The 21,272-nt window shown below is 37.8% G+C and overlaps 1 protein-coding gene across 2 annotated transcripts in view; it reads left to right on the top strand.

Moving 5' to 3' along the window:
* efr3a (EFR3 homolog A (S. cerevisiae)) overlaps positions 1 to 12,639 on the top strand; it is a 77,208-nt gene extending 64,569 nt beyond the window's left edge. For both annotated transcript variants that reach the window (XM_053486379.1, XM_053486378.1), the window contains 7 exons: positions 2,220 to 2,287; positions 2,867 to 2,994; positions 5,197 to 5,282; positions 5,629 to 5,677; positions 5,786 to 5,889; positions 6,727 to 6,776; positions 7,587 to 12,639. In XM_053486379.1, the coding sequence (XP_053342354.1) occupies positions 2,220 to 2,287; positions 2,867 to 2,994; positions 5,197 to 5,282; positions 5,629 to 5,677; positions 5,786 to 5,889; positions 6,727 to 6,776; positions 7,587 to 7,692 (591 nt within the window). In that variant the 3' untranslated portion in view covers positions 7,693 to 12,639. The remainder of the gene's footprint in view (positions 1 to 2,219; positions 2,288 to 2,866; positions 2,995 to 5,196; positions 5,283 to 5,628; positions 5,678 to 5,785; positions 5,890 to 6,726; positions 6,777 to 7,586) is intronic.
* Positions 12,640 to 21,272: the final 8,633 nt, after the last annotated feature.

The following is a 21,272-nucleotide window of genomic DNA, read 5'->3' as shown; positions in this document are numbered from 1 at the left end:
AGAGGAGGATCTCGAGGACTCCCCTTTCCTTCCACCCGTGCATTCAGCACAGCCTCTTGCCGCGACAGGAGCCGCTGAAGCCATGGACGGGGCACCATCCCCGCTCCTGAGCGTCGACCTGCAGGACGTGTGCAAACGCGCCGCGGAAAAGCTGAATATTCAGTGGCCGACTGTAGTGGCAGAGACTGCAAAGTCTCGCTATGAAGGTAAGAGGCTGCCGAGAGCGAAACTCCTTCCAGTCTTCCCAGAGCTCCTGGAGGAGCTCGCGGTGACATGGAAGGAAAAACCGTTTACGAGCAAGACGCCAGTGCAGGGGGGATCTGCACTCGACGTGGAGGGCATGGAAAGAGAGGGACTTTTTAGGATGCCCCCCATGGAACGGTTAGTGGCTGCGCACTTGCTCCCGAGACACACGGCGGCTGCAAATCCGTCGTTGCCGTCGAAAACGGAGCGCTTCCAGTCAAACATGACGGAACGCGCATACAAAGCAGTCGCGCTCTGCGTCAGAGCTCTAAACGCGACCTCTCTGCTGACCGCGTACCAAGCGGAGCTGCAGGACGAAGCCTCGGCCACACCAGGTCAGACACAGTGGGAGGAGATCTGTATAGTGACACGCTGTGCCCAGTGCGCGCTCTGCGCATCTATACAGAGCGGACCAGAGGTCTAAGGGAGAGTGATCAGCTGTTCGTTTCTTGGATGAAACCTCGTACAGGGAAGCCGATCACTAAACAGCGTTTATCACATTGGATAGTGGAGGCGATTTCGTTGGCATATTCCAGCAAGGGTCTAGAACCCCCAACTGGCTTACGCGTGCACTCGACAAGGGGAATGTCAAGTTCTTGGGCTCTTTTTAAGGGAATCACATTACAGGATATATGTGAAGTGGCGAGCTGGTCATCTCCGCACACATTTGCCAGATTTTACAAACTGGACGTTACAGCTCAGACTTTAGCTCATGCAGTACTGAGCGTAGGGACAGAATCTAAAGACTAAACTCGTTCAGCCCTGAAGGCTTTGGGTATGGTTGGCAGAAGACTTCAAGACAGGCTATCTGACAATACGGGAGTTAGGATATCCCATAGTGAGACACCGAAACGTATGCTTGAAAGAGAACAATAGGTTACTTGCGTAACCCCGGTTCTCTGATAGCATTAAGTGAGGTGTCTCACCAGATGACCCTCCTTGCTGTGTGAAGCGAGGAAGAGGTTGCTTGTTTTGAATAGCGAAGTGACGTTGTGCTGCCCCTTTTATACGGAGGGGGGGGAGGCCACTCCCAGACACAACGTCACGTCTGCCAGCCAATTGGGGCTGGCGTAGTGTAATAGGGCTTCTGAAGAATACGCGGAAGGGGCGTATCCCATAGTGAGACACCTCACTTAATGCTATCAGAGAACCGGGGTTACGCAAGTAACCTATTGTTTTCTTATTTTTTAAAAAAAAATGTAGGGATCATATTAGTTTTACCCATAGAGTGTGTTAAAGTAACTAGATAAAACCTTCACATGTAGGTTTTCTAAGAAGCTTTGAAGCTCAACTGTGGAAGCGCTGGTCATCACTATCTTGCCTGGAGCTTACTCTAAATGCTGGTTAATACATAAATGGTCATATGGGTGGAACGAACAGTGCCCAACTGTTGGCTGGAACATACCTTTTTACTACAATTACCACAAGCTAGCTAGCTAGCTTACTGTAACTTTATCTTTGAAATGTTAAGATGGCCAACGTTAATTTATATGCTAATGTTAAACATCGTCATCTACTATACATGTTGTATAGTAGAACATCGTCATCTACTATACTATACTATACTACTCCAACATTTCTTGTAGTAAGTTAAAGATTTCAGTTAGCTGCTTACTGTAGGTAAAGTCATGCATGCCACACAGACTCAAATTGGCCCCAGTTATGCATAATTCATAAATTCTAAAATTTAACTGACGAGTTATATAAAAATTACAACCCCATACAGTTATCATAAATAAGACCAAAACTTTTTGTACCATGCTGCAAACTTTTGGAGCCAGCCCCAGTAGTTAAGGGAACTTCACATTTTGGCACTTTCGCAAAGCCTTCATTTTTCATAACCAGAGGTTGCCCCTTGTTTTTGGTTCATTTACGAGAGACTATTTAAAAAATGGTCCTTATGAGTTAGTAATTTCTCTATTTTTTCCTGAACATTTTTTAATTATTGTGTTAAATTATTACGTCTTTCCTTGTAGGTGATTGAGTTGAGAAATATGGATGCTCCCTACTTGCTACCTGAACATGTGTTTCGAGAGAAATGTGTGTAAGTATGCATTTGGGATGTTTCAGCAAATGTAGTTTTGTGTTTGGTTGGTTCGTTTTCCAAAAAAAAAAAAAAAACTTGTCAGAAAGGTTTTCAGTGACTCTCATCAAGATAAAAAGTCACACAAGCTAAGAGTTTTTACTTTCATGTGGGCGAGCAGAGTTATGGAGTCAGCCGTCAGATAAAGCTTGTGGGAGAAAGAACACATTCAATAATATGAACCTGAGTTGCTGCATGGTGCACTGGTCTGGTCAGGGCCACGGTGGTTCAAAAAGTTTGGGCTGAAGTCTGAAAAATCTTGTGGGCATGTGCAAACAAAATTATAACATTTCTCACTGAGGTTGATTCCACAATTCACACATTCATGCTGACGGTGGTGTCTGAAGGAGCTTTCTGTCTATTTTTCCCTTGCAGTGTTTTGCAGTGTTTCTACAGCTCACATGGCCTAAACATTGTAGTTTCCAAAAGTATCTGTGATTAGTGGGTGTGCCACAAACTGACAAGTGTAGCAGTCTTTTATTCTTCTGGAAATGCTTGTGTATGCCTTTCATGTCAGTTCATACATAATTTTTGTTTCAGGCTACCTGCGGCTCTGGACCCTGAGGATAGTGGCATATATTTTCAGACAGCTGACCTCGCTGATGCCCTTTCTGGACCAGGATACAATGCAGAAAGACTTTCCGTGCCATACATACCACAAGTTACAGGTACACATACACACTTACACCCTTACACCTACCTTGATCAGTCATAACATTAACACTGATTATCAATTACATACCAGTAAACTGGGGTCATTATCGTAGGCACCCAAGGCTCACATATGCCTGGGAAAAGCAAAGGCTAGCCTGTATGGTGCAATCCCACAGAATATTCAGTGCCACACAAGTTGCTGAAAAAGTCAATGCTGCCCATGAGAAAAGCACTGAAACACCCAGTGCATATTACCCTGCTGTCTATGGGGCTAAGGAGGCAAAGAGATTTCAATCCGATCGAGCATCCATGTGATGTGCTGAACAAACAAGTCTGATCCATGGAGGCCTACCTTGTAACTTAGAGCACTATGGTGATTATGCTGTACAATAATCTAAGTAAATAGCTTTGTTTAGTAGTTGATATTATGAGGGTAAGATTATTATAGCTGTTCATGCTAAAGGGGTTTAACAGTGGAAAAATGTAACTATGGTGCCACAGTGACAGCAATTCACTGCTAATGGTATTTTGGAAAGTATGATTTGTGAGAACTATCTGTCTTTTTTTTTATTGCCCTTTGTCTAAATAAATATACATTTACCACTGTAACATCACAGACGATTACAAATATTTATTAAATTTATTTATTTGTGTGTGTATATCATAGTGCTGTATACAGTAGGGAAGATTCTGAACAGATGCAAAGAAGCATCCAGAGGTACATGTAGGACTATAGCGAGAGAGTTAGTATGTGTGCGTGTAGAATTTATACACTTCTGCAGTGCAGTAGCTTGCACAGTCTAAAGCGGCAGTCTCCCTAATCTCAGACTTCCTGTTTCTGTAGTGAAACTGAGTAGTGTCCATTGTTGATGCTTTACACTAAAATATAAGGAAAACGTATTAAAGAGTAATGTGCTGTATAATAAGCTTTTTAAATCTTATTTCCTTTAAATATGATGTCCTGATATCCTTATGACGCTCTAACTTGGATTGATGAACTGGTGAGTTTTTCTTATAAACAAAGACTTTAGACCATACAATAGTCTAGTTTATATATATATATATATATATATATATATATATTTCTCTCATTTATATATATATATTTCTCTCATTTTCTCCCTAATTTTGTCATATCCAATACCCACCCATCTTGTTAGGGCACTCCCTCCATCAGCAACAGCTACCTATGGGGAGGGTGTAGGCTGACATGCTTCCTCTAAATCAAGTGAAGCTGCCAACCATATCTTTTCAAACTGGGAGCACCATAACACGCTCAAAGAAAAGTGCTATCCACCCCTAGTTTGAGGTTATGCCTATGATTGGTTATTACGATCAATATGGGAGTGCAAGTATGCCACCCCTGCCTTCTGAGAGAGCATGACCTACCTACATATGAGCCTCACGATGCCAGATGTCTGAAACATCAACCAGGAATAAAATTCAAGATTTCCAGATAATAGTTTTACCATATTTTTCATTTCTTAACATCATTTTGTTTCTGATGTTTTTTGGAATTTTTATGAGTCACTGATTAGTTTGGTTCTTTCTGCACATTTTGTTAATTTTAATGTAATATTGTAAATAAAATAAAACAATATAATGTTAAACAAATTATAAATTGTTTTAAATTCTACAAAAGATGACAGTCATTCTTGCTTTTATTAGCCCCTATGTCATTTTAAACAACACTTTGTCTTCTAAGTTGTTCTATATTTCCTCAGCTATAAAACTACTAATGCAAGGCTGAATCCCTAATCCCTGTGTAAGCCCTAATATTTGGTGTGTGGAACAAGATTGTACACGCTAGTGCACTAGCTTTCCATTTTACGCTGTTTGCGATTGAACCAATTCCTAAATCCCTTTATGGGATATTCTTCTAACATTTTGTTTTCATAGTACCAGTAAGATTTTAAAACTACTTTTACCCCTGAACCCTGTAAGTCACCAGCTCCAGCAGTCGCAGTTAGTGGGATAACTCAGTCGTGGAAGGATTTGTTTTGGTGAAGCAAAAAAAGTGGTTAAATAAAGAACCAAATATTAATCTGTTGATGATAAATTCAGTTTGTGGAACTGTTGTAAAAGCAATGTCTTACTCAAGGTCATGCTGTTGTACCAGATACTGTATCAACACAGCTGTGATACTTTCTGCTGATATTCAATACAGCAGCACTCCCTCTCATGTGAAATGATCTTAATGACATTTTGACCCACAGATGAAGACCGATTGACTCGGAGAAAGAGTTTTGTGGACACTATCTCTCTCCAGGTGGACATCCTGTCCAACAGCCTTCCTGACCAGGTAATTTAAGAAATTATAATTTTTTAAGAAATAAAATTTATTATTTTACATCAGTATTACAATACTGATAAAAATGATCTGTCCTGGTTACATCGTGGGGTGTGTTAGAATAGAATTAAACATTAAACAGATTAGGGACACTCCAAAACTCAGTGTTTTAGAGAGAATGGTGAAGTGAGCATATTTAAACTATTAAATAAACAAATTCAGTATTTGTAAAGCTGTCATCAGGAATGTAGGGCTGGACTTATATGAACTATTAACTATATATTCACATCATATGAATGCAATCATTGTAAATTTTAATGCTACCATAATAAAACGTATATACCTGTGTTTTATCTAGTCACAGTTAGCTGAGGAGATTACCTACGAGACACTGAAGAAGGCAATTGGTGAGAAGTTTATCAGCTTGTTGTCTCTCTTTGTTTGCATTTATTTAAGCTCAAGTTTAAAGTATGTATTTGTCTATTATGTTTCTATTGTGCATCATTTTGTTCTAGACACCACCGGTCTGGAGGAGCAGGAGAGAGAAAAGAGGCGTCAGGTGATGGAGAAGTTCCAGAAAGCTCCATTTGAGGAGATTGCAGCCCACTGCGAGTCAAAGGTATGAAAGGATTTGTGGTTGTGTAAACACAACCAGCATTGACCTGACTTTAAAAAAGTCTTTCTTAGAGAGAAAAATAGTCTTTGTGATTTATTCCCCAGCTAAAAAATAAAAATAAAAAATTAGCTTTGATCACATCACACATTGTAGTGGATAGTTCGTGTGTAAATGATTCATGTCCCCAGAACCACTCCAGAAGACACATAACATTGCTGACCCTAGACCTGACCAACTGAAGCAACCTCAGATCATAACACTGCCTCCAGACGCTGTACAGTGACCACTATGCTTGACAAGTGTGCTCCATACTTTTCTTTTTTTTATGCACCAATCGTTCTGGAATAGGGTCAGTCTGAAGTTGTCGGACCACTTGACCTTTTTTTAATTTCCAATCTTTATGCATCATAAAAAAATAAACCCTTTTTCTGATAAGTTTGCCACATTTCTTCCACAAAGTTGACTTTTAACAGTGACAGCACTGTCCTTACAGGTTTTAATAATGTGTTAAAGGGATCTAAACCCAGCTCCTGTAATTTTTCAGAATTTTTAAATCTTTTCTTGTTGCAGCCCAATAATTTGGCAATTCTGAAATGTCAACCCTTTTTTGGCCGGATAGTGTACAGTGGTTAACCCTTAGTCCCTATATTAATCTTGGAAGGTTGTCAGTGATCAGAGTAATAGAGTAATAAACATATGTTGGAAGTTTATAGTCATAACTGGTTGACAGTGAAATTATATAAACGAATTTTGAAGGATGACAATTAAAGTATAGACTACTTGTTTTAAAAGCACTGTAAATTATATAAACACAATCTCTTTCTGTCTGACGGTGTTTAGGCCAACATGCTGCATGATCGTTTGGCTCAGATCTTTGAATTGACCATACGGTGAGTTGGTCCTGTTTAATCTTGCAGTTTTCTGAACAAATTAAAATGTTTCTTCCTGATTGTTATAAGATAAGATAAATCTTTATTAATCACAAGGGAAATTCCAGGACTGTTGTGTAAGGAACAAAATATGATAGGCCATGCTATGCAATTATTATTCTTAAAGTCCATCTACTAAAATTAGGAAATTGAAAGTATTAAAGTAAATTAGAAAAAACATCTAAAAAGTAGATTAATAAATCCACTTGATTTATCGCATAATTGATTTAGATATTAGAAAGATTTTCCATAATCAAGATATTTTAATTGCTATGTCATAATTTTTTTCCACTCTTGTTAGATTTAATGTTGTGGAACAACTATTAAAAAAAAATGTCCTCTCTCTACAAAAGTTTCTATCTGTTAAAATAAAAATAATATTTAAAAAATAAACCATGGTGTAAAAAATAATGATTATTACAAATGACTCAAGACTCTCTTTATAAATAATATTTTTATAAAATAATTTTATTTTTTAAATCTGTTCATGATGAGGCTTAGATTATGTTGACTGTGCACTATAGAAGTCCCTGTGAATGAGGTGTTACCATAGAAACGATAATGTATTAGGTAATTTATTGCTGCCTGCGTCTCTGCCTGAATAGTACTAGTGCAGAAAAGAATCAACGCCTAGCGGTGCTATCCTAAGACAAGTGAATAAACATATCCATGTTCGTTTTGGATCTGTATTGTCATCCTTGCGTCATTGTAGTGCCCTGATTGTAAACTTGCATGTGATTTGTGTTTCTCCCTGTTTGTGCGTCTCCACAGCCCACCCCCGAGCCCCTCCGGGACAGTGACGGTGACTTCTGGCCACGCCCAGTACCAGTCTGTGCCCGTCTATGAGATGAAGTTTCCTGACCTCTGTGTCTACTAAGCCTGAAACTTACCTGTATTATAGTTTCTCACCTTTGACATTTACAAAGCCACTCTTTATTTTAGTTTCATAGTTACATCCATGCACCTTTACATGCTAAGCATTCACCTTCAAGCAGACCATCACTGTAAGATTTAACCTGTCCCTCAAAATTTTTTTTAATCTAATTCCAAGCACTAGTGTCACTTTGTTCTAACCAAACCTAAATTCAGACCAAGAAATCTGATCTCAGCACTGCAGATATCTGCATCCTGTAATGCAATAACCTGTTGTCCCAGTTACTTTCAGCAGCTAATCTTTATCATTATACACTAATTTTATAGAGTATGATGCTGTGTGTGTGTGTGTGTGTTCTGTGGTGTGTGTGTGTGTGTGTGTGTGTGTGTGTGTGTGTGTGTGTTCTGTGGTGTGTGTGTGTGTGAGAGAGAGAGAGAGCATTAGCTGCATTGGTCCAGATCCATTTGTCTATCTGAATCGCAGACTTGAAAAAAAAAAAATGTTTACATGACTTATTTTTCTTAAATGTGCTTGTGAGACTTGGTACTCCTGTACGGCACGATGTTAGCATGCAGGAATCTCCTCTCTTTGAATGTATAACTGTTTGAGCCTCAGTAGAACATGACTCTCGGGGGTAAATGTTCAGCACAATTCCTGTTCTTACCGCAAGTTGCTTTGACCACCTCCGATTCATCTGTGTGTGTATATGAACTGATATTATGGAGTGAAAAACTTTGCGCATTTGTTCATTTGCCCAAATTCGTTAAACTATTGAGCCAACTCTTCATTTCCACTTGATAAGAGCTATGAAACATAGCCTGGGTAAATGTTTGAAATGTTCTGAAACATATCCATCAATATTATTTTATAGGTACTGTACATTGTATATTTTTTCCGTAGTGAAAGGGGATTAGTAGCTTTTTTTTGGGTGAAGGTGCCCTTAAGAGTACAAACTATAACAATTACAAATCCTCAAACACACACACGCACTATCACTCGGACTTGCTATTTAGAGCTTCTCATCAAATTCAGAGTTTGTGTAGAATCATTCCGATGCATTTGAACCATCAATTTATTTGCACATTTTTGCAGATTGTAGAAAAAAATGCTAAAAGCTTTTAGCTTTAAACTTTTAGAACATTACACTCTTCTATATTCTTATAGAAATTCTTACACATATAAACATTAGGATAAAAAGTTCAAAGTACAAAACAAGCTACGTATTCCTCTAGCTAAGCAAATAAATAAGAATAGAATGTTAAAGCTTCAGATGTGACTGTTAAAAGCTTAAGTACTATGCTGAAATCTTATGCTGTAAAGATGTACGTATGCCTCAACGGCTTTAATCCACTGCTGTTATTGCGCCTTTTTTTTAAGCTTTAAACCGAATTTGTGGAGTCAGCATTTAATGCTTTCAGTGGTGTCCGAGTACTCTAATAGAGATCGTCTTAAATCTTACTGTTTTGTTTAATGAATTTGCAAACGAGCCATCTGTGTAAATGAGCAGTGTTATGAAAGCTGTTCTCATACAAACTAAACTGTAAATTAGCCAGGAAAGCTGTTGGCTGAATGCAGAAGGATTCAGGATGGATTTAGCAGTCGAACATCAAAGTATGTTCAGGAAGTGATCACACATTTTACCATATTCTAATGAATTATGTTTGAAACAATCGACATTGTGATCTTGCCCATGATTGGACAGATTGAGGAAAAGAATAGCCGAGTGAAAAAAAAATCAGCATGAAAAATAATTTAACTTTATGACTGTAAGTTCACCATTGGTTTGTTTGTGTGGTGTTTACATGAAAGTGTGTTGCGTAGGATTATGGACAAGATTTTTTTTATAGTAAATGGAGTCTTACTGTGACATGAATTGGAATCAGTCCAATTTTTGTTAATGTCTTCAGGTAAAATGTTCTGTGAGTCCCATATTCACACTTTTTTTTTTAAATTAAACTTAAATCTTTTATACCATAGTGCTGTTAAATTCTCAAATCTAGTTTTTCATGAGGTGCTGATGAATGGGGGTATATTCATGTTCTTATTCTCTTAAGTTATGCCTTCTAGAAATAGCTCAGAGGACTTAAATCATCAAAGCCTAATCTTGATTTAGCCGTCTCCAGTGTAGTGACAAATATGTTCTCCTCCATAATAGAGTCTTAAGGAGTAATTTATACTTGTACAGGGAAGTTTATACTTTCTTGTTAACATAACAAGGGGTTTTCCTTATTTTTGTCTCATTTAGCATTTTAAAGGTAAAACACTGAACTTTTCATGGACATTCAATAATAATGAATGAATCATAATCTAACTAATGGACTAGAAACTAAACTAGTTTAATTTTATAGGAGTTAAAACACTCAGGTCTTGAAGTTATTGTTAAAAAGTATATTCTTTCAGTTTGTATGATTGTATTTTGTATATAGTAAACATTCACAAATATGTTCACAAATAAAACTTTTGTGAAGTATTAAGAACTAGAACACGATATTTATATTTCTAGAGTTTATATTTACATGCACTGGTTTAGATTTTGCAGAATGGGACTGTGTGTAATGCATTTATTCTTGCACATTTTTATAAAAATCCTTCCTTCAGTATATTTGTATAAGGCAGGGTTCAAATTATGAATTAGGGATTATGGATGGTGCAGAATAAGAGAACACATTTGGCAGGGTAAAAACACCCTTTGTTTCTCCAGAAATATTCCCCTGCTACACTAATGCACTTAGACCAATGTTTTACTAGTCCAACCTCATACTTATTACAAGGAGTTATATAGAGAACTAAAGGTAGTTTTTACTCTCATAACTCTGTTTTGTTATTGTACTTAATCCAAAGTCTTGGTTTGACTTGAACACCCATCCTATTTAAGAATTTATTTTAATATTTTACTGAAGGTGTGCTAAAAATATTTAAAAATGTATGTGCACAGAATTAGTAATTACTTGAAACCTGCATCTAGAATGATAGTGATGCATGAAGAGTGAATATGGGCTTCACAGAAAGTGGTGTGGGTTCATAATGGTTTATGATGGAGTAGTGACTCACTGGCCTTCTGTGTGTTGTGGTTCTGCAGAGCATTTTTGTTTTCTCCCTTATTTTATACACATTAAAATATACACAACACACACACACACACAGTTTACTGTAGTGATCACAGTTTAATTTTGTGCCTATTTATCAATCTATTAATCAACAACTTGTATTCCTCTGGATGATCTTTTACTTTACTCACCTTAGTGACACATTAAGGTCACACACTTGATTACTTGCTAAATGTCAGGTGTGAATATTACAATATACTTAAAAAATACAAGCAAATTTGTCACATTGCAAATAATAGGTCAGTAATGAAAAATGTGACATTTTATCTTCCGCTTGATTTAAGGAGAAGAACAGGAAGATTTTCAGTAGTGCAGGAGGTTATATATTATCCTTATCATGTACAGTATGTATGTACATTGCTGTGCAAAAGATTAAATAAATAGATACTGTATAATTAAATAAATGGGAATAAATGTTTTACTGTGAATGGCCTCTAAGTGATACAATAAAGATACAAAACAGCCAACGTTTAAATTGTAACACTCTCAGCAGCAACCTCATTTCCCCTCCTGTCTGTTTCAACCACTCAGCATCACCAGTTAATAATTTATCCTGACAATCTGTCATCTGCTCCTGTTTCTCACTGGTTAATTTCTTAGCTAATAAGAAATTATCTCTGTACTGATTTTTTTCCCTCAAATGCAAACAAGGCAGAACACAAGCTTTAAAAGAAACCTGACAGCACATATCATTTTGATGTTTTATTTCCTGCATTTTTACCTTTCACACTAAATTTCACTATTTGACATTTTCAGTTAGAATGATTAGATAGAATTGAAAACGCAAAGTAATAATCCACATTAATGAGAGCCACTATACACATGGGAAGGCCAAGTGTGTAAAATGTGCGGTGTTATGACTTGATGCATGTAGGAAGATTCATGAGGTGAAAGTGCAGGAGTGCCTCGATCTGACTTTCCAGTTGAGTAAATGAAGTGATGCATTGTCCTGGGCAGTCTTTGAAAGCCAACAGTCTTTCTTTGCAGGAAAAGGTGACCAAACAGCAAATGAGCTTATGACCGTTAGACAACTATGACATTTTTTGGCTATTATGCTGCATTAGTCTTTCATTCTGCTTAATGGGCTAATAGACAGAGACCTTTACTTACAGTATACCCAGATGTCTGTATCCATATGTTTTAGTCTAATGAGCTATTTTGTAAAATTAGTGCAATATATTTTGTCTTATTAGGAAATGTGTATTTTTATGTGCTTTAATAACATAGCTGTGTCTGTGGGTGTGTAGAGGTTGACTCACACTTGCATGCTGGTCTTTTATATTGGTATAATCATTAGACAGTTGAGAGAAAGGGTAAAGAAATCATATTCTTATAATTGCAGTGGCAAGAACATTGCTGTTTTCTTGAGCAGTTGAGCCAACAGTGTATTATCATACTTACTTTACTGGTACTTGAATCGCCGCTTAGATTTAAATCGTCGTTTTGAGGCTGTGATTGTATGTGCACTTTTATATATCGTTACATGTATCAATGAGGTCTGGACATCATTGAACAATTGGTTGGACAACTCTGTGTTTTTCCTGATGGGTAAATCTTAAATGTTTATTATCCCGACCTCTGTGAATGTGTGTGAAAGAATGTGTGTGTATACATACACGCAAGTGATGTGATAAACAATGCAGCCTTCAATATGTACAGTAAAATCATAATCACCAGCTACTGTATGTTGTATACATTTCAGTATAAATGTTTATTCAGTAATAATAATAAAAAATGCTATAAACTTTGCCAAATTTCTGTCTAGCATTGGTTGGGCATTGGATGCTCAACCTTTTTCTTGTGCACAAGATCAATATCAATAAAGATTTTATATTTAAAGCAATGCAACTTAAGTGTGATCATTGTCTGTGTGACAACTTATCAGTCATTTTGAAAAGGAAAATATTAAAAATTAATACACAATTAAGTTTTTACCCATTTCAAGTTTTTCATGATCTGCAAGCATTCTTTATCCTTACAAAAGATTCTTGTTGGCTTTTTTTAAAAAGAGGGATGTCAAACTTGCAGTAAGTTCTGTTAAGTGTTTCTCTTCTACTAGTTGACTGCAGAAATAACTCTTAACAAGATGAATTGTATTCCTTATTCAGCCTAAAATAGCAGGTCTTATGTTGACTTGTGTATGAATTTTAGACTAAAAAATCACACTAGATAAAAGATTAATCGTATGAAATCTAAGTTTGTTGTCAACTTGTTCAACATTATCTACCTGCCTTCGAACTAGAATACATTTACACATGTTGAGAAGAGAACAGCCTCTATTCCTGGAGTTTTTTTAAAATCTCATTAACATTTTAATACACTCTGATGGTGTCCAAATTAAGCAGTTGTCCAGATGAATGAATAATCCTTCTAGATTACTGTAGTGCGCTACACCATATTGCAGCCATTTATACAATGTGTGATTTTTTAGATTTCTTCTTCTTCCCCTTCTTCTTCTTCGCCTTCTCCTTCTTCTTCTTTTGGTTTTCCTACATCCTCTTGCACCCACGAGCCTCCTGGTTTATTGTGTGCATATGGACGCTGAAGAGGCAGTGTAAGTGTTTGGAGATCTGGTTTGGTGCTTTCTGAGCTCTCCTGGCTCGAGTCAGTGTCGGTGGTTGGTGGTGCTGGTGGTGGTGGGCGTGGTCTGGGCACACAGGGGGGCCGGGGACCGGAACACTGGGAGTTGAGCGAGTGGTTGAAATGAGATGCTGCCATGCACTCAGCAGTGGTGCGATCACACACACACTGCAGTCGATCGCACACACTTACTCCCAGACCTGAGTCAGAGAAAGACCGAAGAGGACATAAGTGATTCCAAGTGGTGCCAAATGGTCTGCTTTGGTCAACATAAATGCTGCTCTCCTGTGATTTTCACAGCCGTTAGAATGGTCAGACTGGTTCAAAGGCTACAATAAATCAAATTACCACTCTCATAATACTGTCAATACCAATCAATCATCACTTGAATTCAGCAGCCTGTTTAAATATTTGTGTTTCCATTTATGGCCAAAATTTACACATATTCTACGGGCATGATAATGTGACTAAAAGTTGCCATGCCAGCAAAACTCATCTCCAACTGGTTCATGAACATGACAAAGTAGTCAGCACCTTTGGGATGTAGTAGAACACAGCATAAAGTGCAATTTAAAAATGAGGGACCAGGATCTCAAAGGAAATTTTGCAACATCTAATGTCATTGATGCCATGCAAAATTTAGGTTATTCTAAAAGCAAAGAGAGGACCTTCCCAGGATTGAGATAGTGTTTCTCATAAAGTGTTTGGTTTGAGCCTACCAAATTACTCAACTTACATTGAGGTTTGCTGTTATGGCAGTTGATGCGGATGTTGAGTTTCCTGTCTCTCCTACAGCCCAGCAATGTGAGCTGCTCCATACAACACTGATGAAGGAAACAGCACCTAAAGACAAACATATGGCATAAGAAGAAACAAAGAAAATCACTTTTGGATGATTTCTTAATTCAAGTTGTCATGTGATGTGAATGTATACAGTATGTGTGTTTTACCGGTCAAGGTGGTCTTGAGGCATTCCACTACCCTGCTGTCCACAGTAGCAGCCATAGTGCTCGTACTCTTGAGGACAGCGGCCAGTTAGGCAGTGCAACATTTCCCCCAATGCTGCAAACCCCCCAGTTATCGCTCCAGTGGAGCTGTACTGCATAAATGTCATGCTGCACTCTATATTTACAAACAAAACATACAGTTTATTTAGGATTATAGGTCTACAACACATACAGTGGACCCTTGGATTACAAACATAATTCATTCCAGAAGCGGGCTCGTATTTTCAAAACACTCGTAAATCAAATTCAATTTCCCCATAAGTAATAATGGAAACTTAAATTATTCGTTCCACAGCCCAAAAGAATAAACACATAAAAATAATTAACACAAAATATAAGGTAAAAATAAAACAAATTAACCTGAACTTTACCTTTACATCTTTTAAAAATAAATCCCGACCGATTAGTTTTCGTTTATGTGCGCCGGTGCTGTGTATGTGTGTGTGTGTGTGTGTGTGAAGCTAAAGTAAGAGAAGAGGGAGAATCACACCCTTCCCTCTCCCTCTTCTCATCTTACACTGTAACCCTTCATTCTCCCTTATTTAAGTTTAACACACACATTAACGGAAAAATTGTTTTATTGTAAAAATTTACAAGAAACATCATTAATAACACCCGAGTAAGCAAATGCTAATGAAACCACTGCTGTAAAGTAAAAAAAAAAGAATAATAACCTGCACTTAACCTTTGAAAAGAATAGTGACAGAGCAGTGTTTCTGTGTAGAGCAGAGTGTGTGTGTGTGTGTGTGTGTGTGTGTGTAGAAGGTTGGGGGAGAAGTCAAGAGGAGGAGGGGTGTGTGTGTGAAGGGGCATGGTGTCCCCTTTACACACACATAATGACAGGCGCAAGCACACCCATAATGACAGGCTGATACAGAGAGAGAAAAAATGGATCATTAACTCCTCTAATGGGACTTTCTTTTGCTTTAAACGTGTGCACGTGTGTTATAATAAACAGTACTTGAGTGCGGTACACACATGCATGCAAACACAAAATAAAATATGTTTTACACATGTGATCACAGTGTTATAGTAAATAGTACACCAGTAAGAGATGCACACTAAGACAGAGCAGGGGAGACGATTACCCACAATTCCGCAGCACAAGAGAAAAAAAAAAAAACGTTGGCTCAGTTGTGATCACGTGGCGCTTGCGTCAAAACAAGAATCGCATGTGTGATACATAATACTCTGTATTCATAAACCAAGACTTGCTCGTTTTTTAAGTCAAAATTAAATTTTAAAAGTTTAAAATGTAATTTAATTTGTTATAATTATTTGTCTTGTTGTTTGTGTATGTATACTTTATTTGCACATGTATTAGTGTAGGTATAAACAGTGCATCTCAGAAAGTGTATTTCTACTAATTTCATTCAAAAAGTGAAACTTTATCTTGATTCACTTCATGTTAAGTGAAATATTTTAGGCCTTTTTGTTTTCTTTGTTTTAAACTTGAACACGCCTCATAGTAATAGTAATTTTAAGTCTGTCTGTAAGTATAGAAAGTTTATAGACTATACAGTAAGCTAAGCATTTTATCAGCACCATCCTGTACAGTACTGTATATTTGCTGAGTAGAGGCCCTGTAAGCAGCTCCAGTGGCCTTAAGATTAGTTTCTCTTACCGTCTGATTGTGAGTGTAGCAGACTCTCAGACAGTCCTGCTGCCTCCAGCAGGGGCCAGGCGAAGAGCGGCATCATTCGTTTCGAGCGCTGAAGAGGCTCTGGAAAACACAAATTAAAAATAAAACGTTATTACTGATAAGAAGTTTTAAACTATGGCACAGTACATTTCCAATAGGTTTAATTATTATAATATCAGTGCTTTTTCCCTCGAGGTGGATGTGGTTATACGTGTCACTCAACAGAGCCAATCAACGTGATATTGGACAGAAATTACTGTAATGCACTTACAATCTGGCACAATCCTCAATACACAAACAAGACAGCGCCACTTATCATGGCTTACTTTAAAATTGTTCTGTCAGAACTTGCTCTTTTTATGATATCTTTACGTTTCATACATTGGAAGACAACGAACCAGTCTCAGACAGACAGGCAGACATGTCCAGTACGTGGGCTTCAACCTGAAGTTATAATGATGTGGATTACATTAAAGCTTATTTTTTAGCGTTACTTTTTAACTATTTCTACAAACTCTTTACCTGTCAGACGGGCACTTAGACTGGTAAATAATAATACAAAAAAAACTGTCTAATAAATAACAAAAATACATAAAAGAGTAAAATCATTGTGATGTGGGCAGAGGAGTTATGGGGTCTGATGCCAGTGGGCAGAGATATCATTCCCTTATACACTATTGCATAGGACAATGATACGAAAACAAATGTATATATAATACATGTCATAACATTTGTCATGAATAGTAAAAATAGGAGGGTATACATGCAGAACATTGATCTAGGTTATTATTGTAGTTACGTTCAACAGCAATTTCATCAGCCATAAACTGACGGCTGGTGACAGTGTATGATGCCATGACATGTTTATGCCAAGCCGGTGCCTTTTTTTAGTCTTACTTTTTGACTCTTCTTCCTGAGAATGGTCCAGGACTCCTTTACTTTTCTTTTCTTTATACTTTTTTTCCTCCTTCTCTTCCTCCTGATCCTTCTCCTCCTCTTCCTCCTTCTCCTGATTCTTCTTCACCTTCTTCTTCTCTTCTTCCTCCTCCTTTTCTTCCTCTTCTTCAGAAGAGTTCTGTGTCGTGGTGGCTGATGACATTGGGGTAGTGTTGGGTTTGGGTGTGTAAGGAAGCCTGTGTGGTAGTGTTTGTAGCGTACGAAGTTCAGTTTTGTGCTCGTGAGTAACCGGTACTCTCCATACACCATCAGGACTGTGGTGGAGCGTGACTAAGGATTTTTGGGTGACTGTGGGCTTTGAAGGAAGTGTATGCGTTGTGTGTGGTGATTTTGGTTGTAATGTGCTTGGTCTGGAAGGTAATGTGTGTGTGGTGAGTCTATGTGATGTTTGGTGTGTTACAGGTACATTTGTTGTTTTCAGGGATATTTTTGAGGTTGTTTGTGATAGGGTGGCTATGTGATGCTGAGAGATCATGGGTGTAATGGTTGTTGTGTGCTCAGTGATGCTATCATGTATTTCTGCACTCATCTGTAGATCGTCTTCGTCACTGTATTCGTCTTCGTCCTGACTCCCTGTATCTGTCTCCTCCTCGTCTTCTAAAAGATGCAGTGTTGTGGTGTGTGTATACGTGTTAGCTGGTGTGTGTATCGCAATCAATTTGGCCTGATCTTCAGTGAGCGTTGTTGGAGTGGTGACCTGCCATGTTTCTGCTATCGGTTCTTCCTTGCTGCTTGTCTTTTCTCCGCTCTCATCTCTATTATCCTCAGGAGACAGCTGTGTTGGAGTGTGTGTATCCTCAGTGTTTTGTACGGCTGGCAGAGTTATGAGAGGAAACAGGATTTGATTATTTGCTGCCCCAGATGAAGTGGATACCAGAGGGATCTGATTGCCTTGAGACATTTTAGCTTCTTCTTCATTTTTCTCAGCATGTGATGATCTCTCCACACTGTCCCTATCTTCATCCTTCTTTCTCGTCTCGTTCGACTCATCCTTGTTCTCAAACTGTTTGCTCTCCGTCCCTGAAGTGTTCAAGTAGAAATATGCTGTAGTGTTGTCATCAGGGTTACCCGATGTGTGCGGGGCTGAAGGGGAAAAAGTCATTGCTGTAGTTTGGAGAAGCATGTTGTTCCTATCCTGGAGCACCTCCTCCTCTTCACCTTCATCTTTCTCCAGGTCTCTTGGTAAATCATTAGTCCAGGTGTTTGACAGTGCAGGTGAAACTGCAGTGATGGAGTCTAGGGGATGTGTGTGCGCATTTTCTGTCTCTGACTGAGGTGTGTATGTTAGTGTTTCAGGATTCTTCTTGTCTGTTAATCACAATACCATAGAAACACATTGAATGTTAGGCAAATCTAAAACAGTATTCTACTCATTCTTACATTCATGAGAGTATAATGATAGAATTACTGCAGTCACATGATTACACTTGGACTAACACTGTGGTGATATTACCTAGTGTAAAATATATTTACCTAACTAGTGTAAAAAATTTAAAAAAGCGAAGGAAGATCCTTGTGCTTCTACACAACTCGCATTTTCTCAACTTTTTACTACTTTTTATGGAAAGATCACTGACACTAAGGTTTATGAATATGTGAATACAGTATGCATGTCATAGTTCGGCTAGATGACTCTGACATTACTCTAAGCTAAATCCTTTCAGTTTTTGGATTATTTTTAACCAGTTTTTTTGACGAGATTGAATTTCACAAGCATACATTAGCATAACATTTCGATGAACTTTGACACACACATTTGCATCTTTGACAGTTGCACAACTTCATGTCATTTTAGCCTTTTCTGTCATGCTTTCTGACCAGAATATAATAAATATTGTGCATACTAATGCAATAAAAGATGACACTGAAGAAAAAATGAACATGTGATCAGCCAGCGCTAACATATCATATTACATACATAAATTATATTGAGTTTTTCATCAAAACTTGATTTGATTGCTTATACGAAATGTTATTTGAATATGTTTCTAATTACGACTTTGAATCATTGAGTGATTATGATCAAATAAAGCTTATTAAAGTGTTTGTGGTACGATTGCACAGTGAGATGCTTTACTGGTTTTACAGTGATTTACAATGATTTAGGATTGGTCTTGAGTTCTAGTGATGATGCAGGGTTTGATTATTTTCAGATTTTTAAAATTACATTATCAAATCATGTTGGGTGTAGGAGGAAAATGTGCTGAACTCAATTCATTAACGTGGAGCTGCTGTGCACATTGGAATTAGATTAGATTTCACTGCATGTCTTGCTTCTGTTGTCGAGTGTGTATTTTGTTCATATAAATTTTAATTACCATTCACTGGTGAACCTGTAGCATTGTGGGTATCTGTGGCCAAATAGGCTTCCTTTACTTCTTCCTCTTCAGTTTCATTTCTGAAAGGTGTAACTATTACAGAAACAGAATATATATCAGAAAGGTTTTTCTTTTTTATTAGACTATAAATTAAATTCATACAATATATTTTATTTAAAAAGGCTTTTTTTTCACCTGATGGAGTTATCCCAGAATATCCTGCACCATAGCTCTGGTTTTTCAGAGTTTGATTTGTCAGTAAAATATCCTCAGTGAAGTTACCCATAGTTCCATTTAGTGTAAAATCCAGTTCTGACAGGGGATAAAGCATGAAACAATGAGAGACCAAAGATCTACTGAGAAATCTTATATAATTGTTTAATTACCCCAAAATTCTTCATACACAGAGGAAATGAAAACATTTCAGCAAAATGTCCTCCTAAATGTTCATATTAACTTTTAATTTAGAAAGCCTTTGTCAAAAGTACCTAAAATTAAAATTGTATCGGCTTAAAATTAAACACAACTAAAACAATATACATTTAGGAGAAATATACAGAAATGAGTGGAAAAAAAGATAGACAATAGAAAAGAAGAATGCAATATTGATTATAAAGACTTTGTTATCAGTGCTAAGTCGACTAGCAGGACAGATAAAATTTCTCCAGGAGAATTTTAATCCGACAAAATGCAATTAACAGTCAGACTGGAAGCTGTACTGTACACTTAAACTGTATTACAAACAGTAAATGTGCGAATAATGTCACTGTTAGCAAAAAGACATGAATGTACCAAAATGAAAAATCATGGATGAACAGCAAAGTAAAACAGCTACTTAGGACACAGGTGTTAAATCTTGGTGTGTGCAGGATTTCTTTACAATCGAGAAGCAGCCATGCCTGATTCAACCTGTTTAATAAGTTGATCTTGGCTTCAATGGACTAACAGGAGTGGCTTCTGCTTTGTTGGAACAAAAGCCTGCATTCACACTGGCTGTTTCTAAAGAAGATTCTGGCTCAAAGCAAAGAAAGAAGATCTCGTTTTATTAGGAGATCGCTCAGCCCAGTTTGCAGAAGAAAAAATAACATACAGCAAACACCAGCCAATAACTGGCCAACTTTCTGAGGAGCTCACCAACATACTTGCACGGTTTGACAAAGACAATACAACTGCAGTCAGAATCTTGTTCTGCACACTCAGGCGCATGTGGTCCAACTGTAGCACCAAGAAACAGAAGCAGCAGGGCCTGCATGGACTCAGGAGCTGTGCAAAATGATCCAGCAAAAGTGTTAACACACACAACTCTCTATCTACTGTACTGTACAGCTCCGCCTGCCTCAAATCAACCACCATCCTGACTGTACTTAGAAAACTTATCCTAGCCTGTGCTAATGACTATCGGCTAGTCACTCCCACCTTTGTCATTTCAAATTATTTAAACGACTAATACCAACATCATAGATACTGTTCCAGCTGATCTAGACCAATACCAGTCCTCATCTGAGGACACCATCTCTGTGGCTTTCTATGACATTCGGCAGACACCCTCACCCAAAGCAACTTTGCAATGAGAAGCTTCTATCTTATTATACGTCTGAGTAGTTGAATGTTTGCGGCCTTACTTAAGGGCTCAACAGTGACAAATGGTGGTTGTGGGGTTTGAACCTGGTATCTTCCAAACTGTAGTCCAATGCCTTAGCCAGTGAGATACTCCTGACCCCCCACTTGGAAAGACATAACAGGTCTTAAATAAGGATGTGTTTGATTGCTTTTTTAAAGCAAGCCCCAGAGGCCTAATAAATGTGGTACTGGCCTCCTACGCCAGGAGTTGGGGGTCAAGTCCCTTCTGGGGTGACTGAGACTGATCAATGGATAAAATCCAACCGCTGCTAAGATTTGTCTTTCTGCAATTTCCCCTGGGATTAAAAAAGATATATTTTATGCTAAATACCATCAGCTTGGACAAGGACTA

This window comes from Clarias gariepinus, chromosome 25, assembly GCF_024256425.1.
Source record: "Clarias gariepinus isolate MV-2021 ecotype Netherlands chromosome 25, CGAR_prim_01v2, whole genome shotgun sequence".
Classification (NCBI taxonomy): Eukaryota; Metazoa; Chordata; class Actinopteri; order Siluriformes; family Clariidae; genus Clarias; species Clarias gariepinus.
Note: the sequence above shows the minus strand (reverse complement) of the source record. Positions and strands in the feature narration are given on the sequence as shown.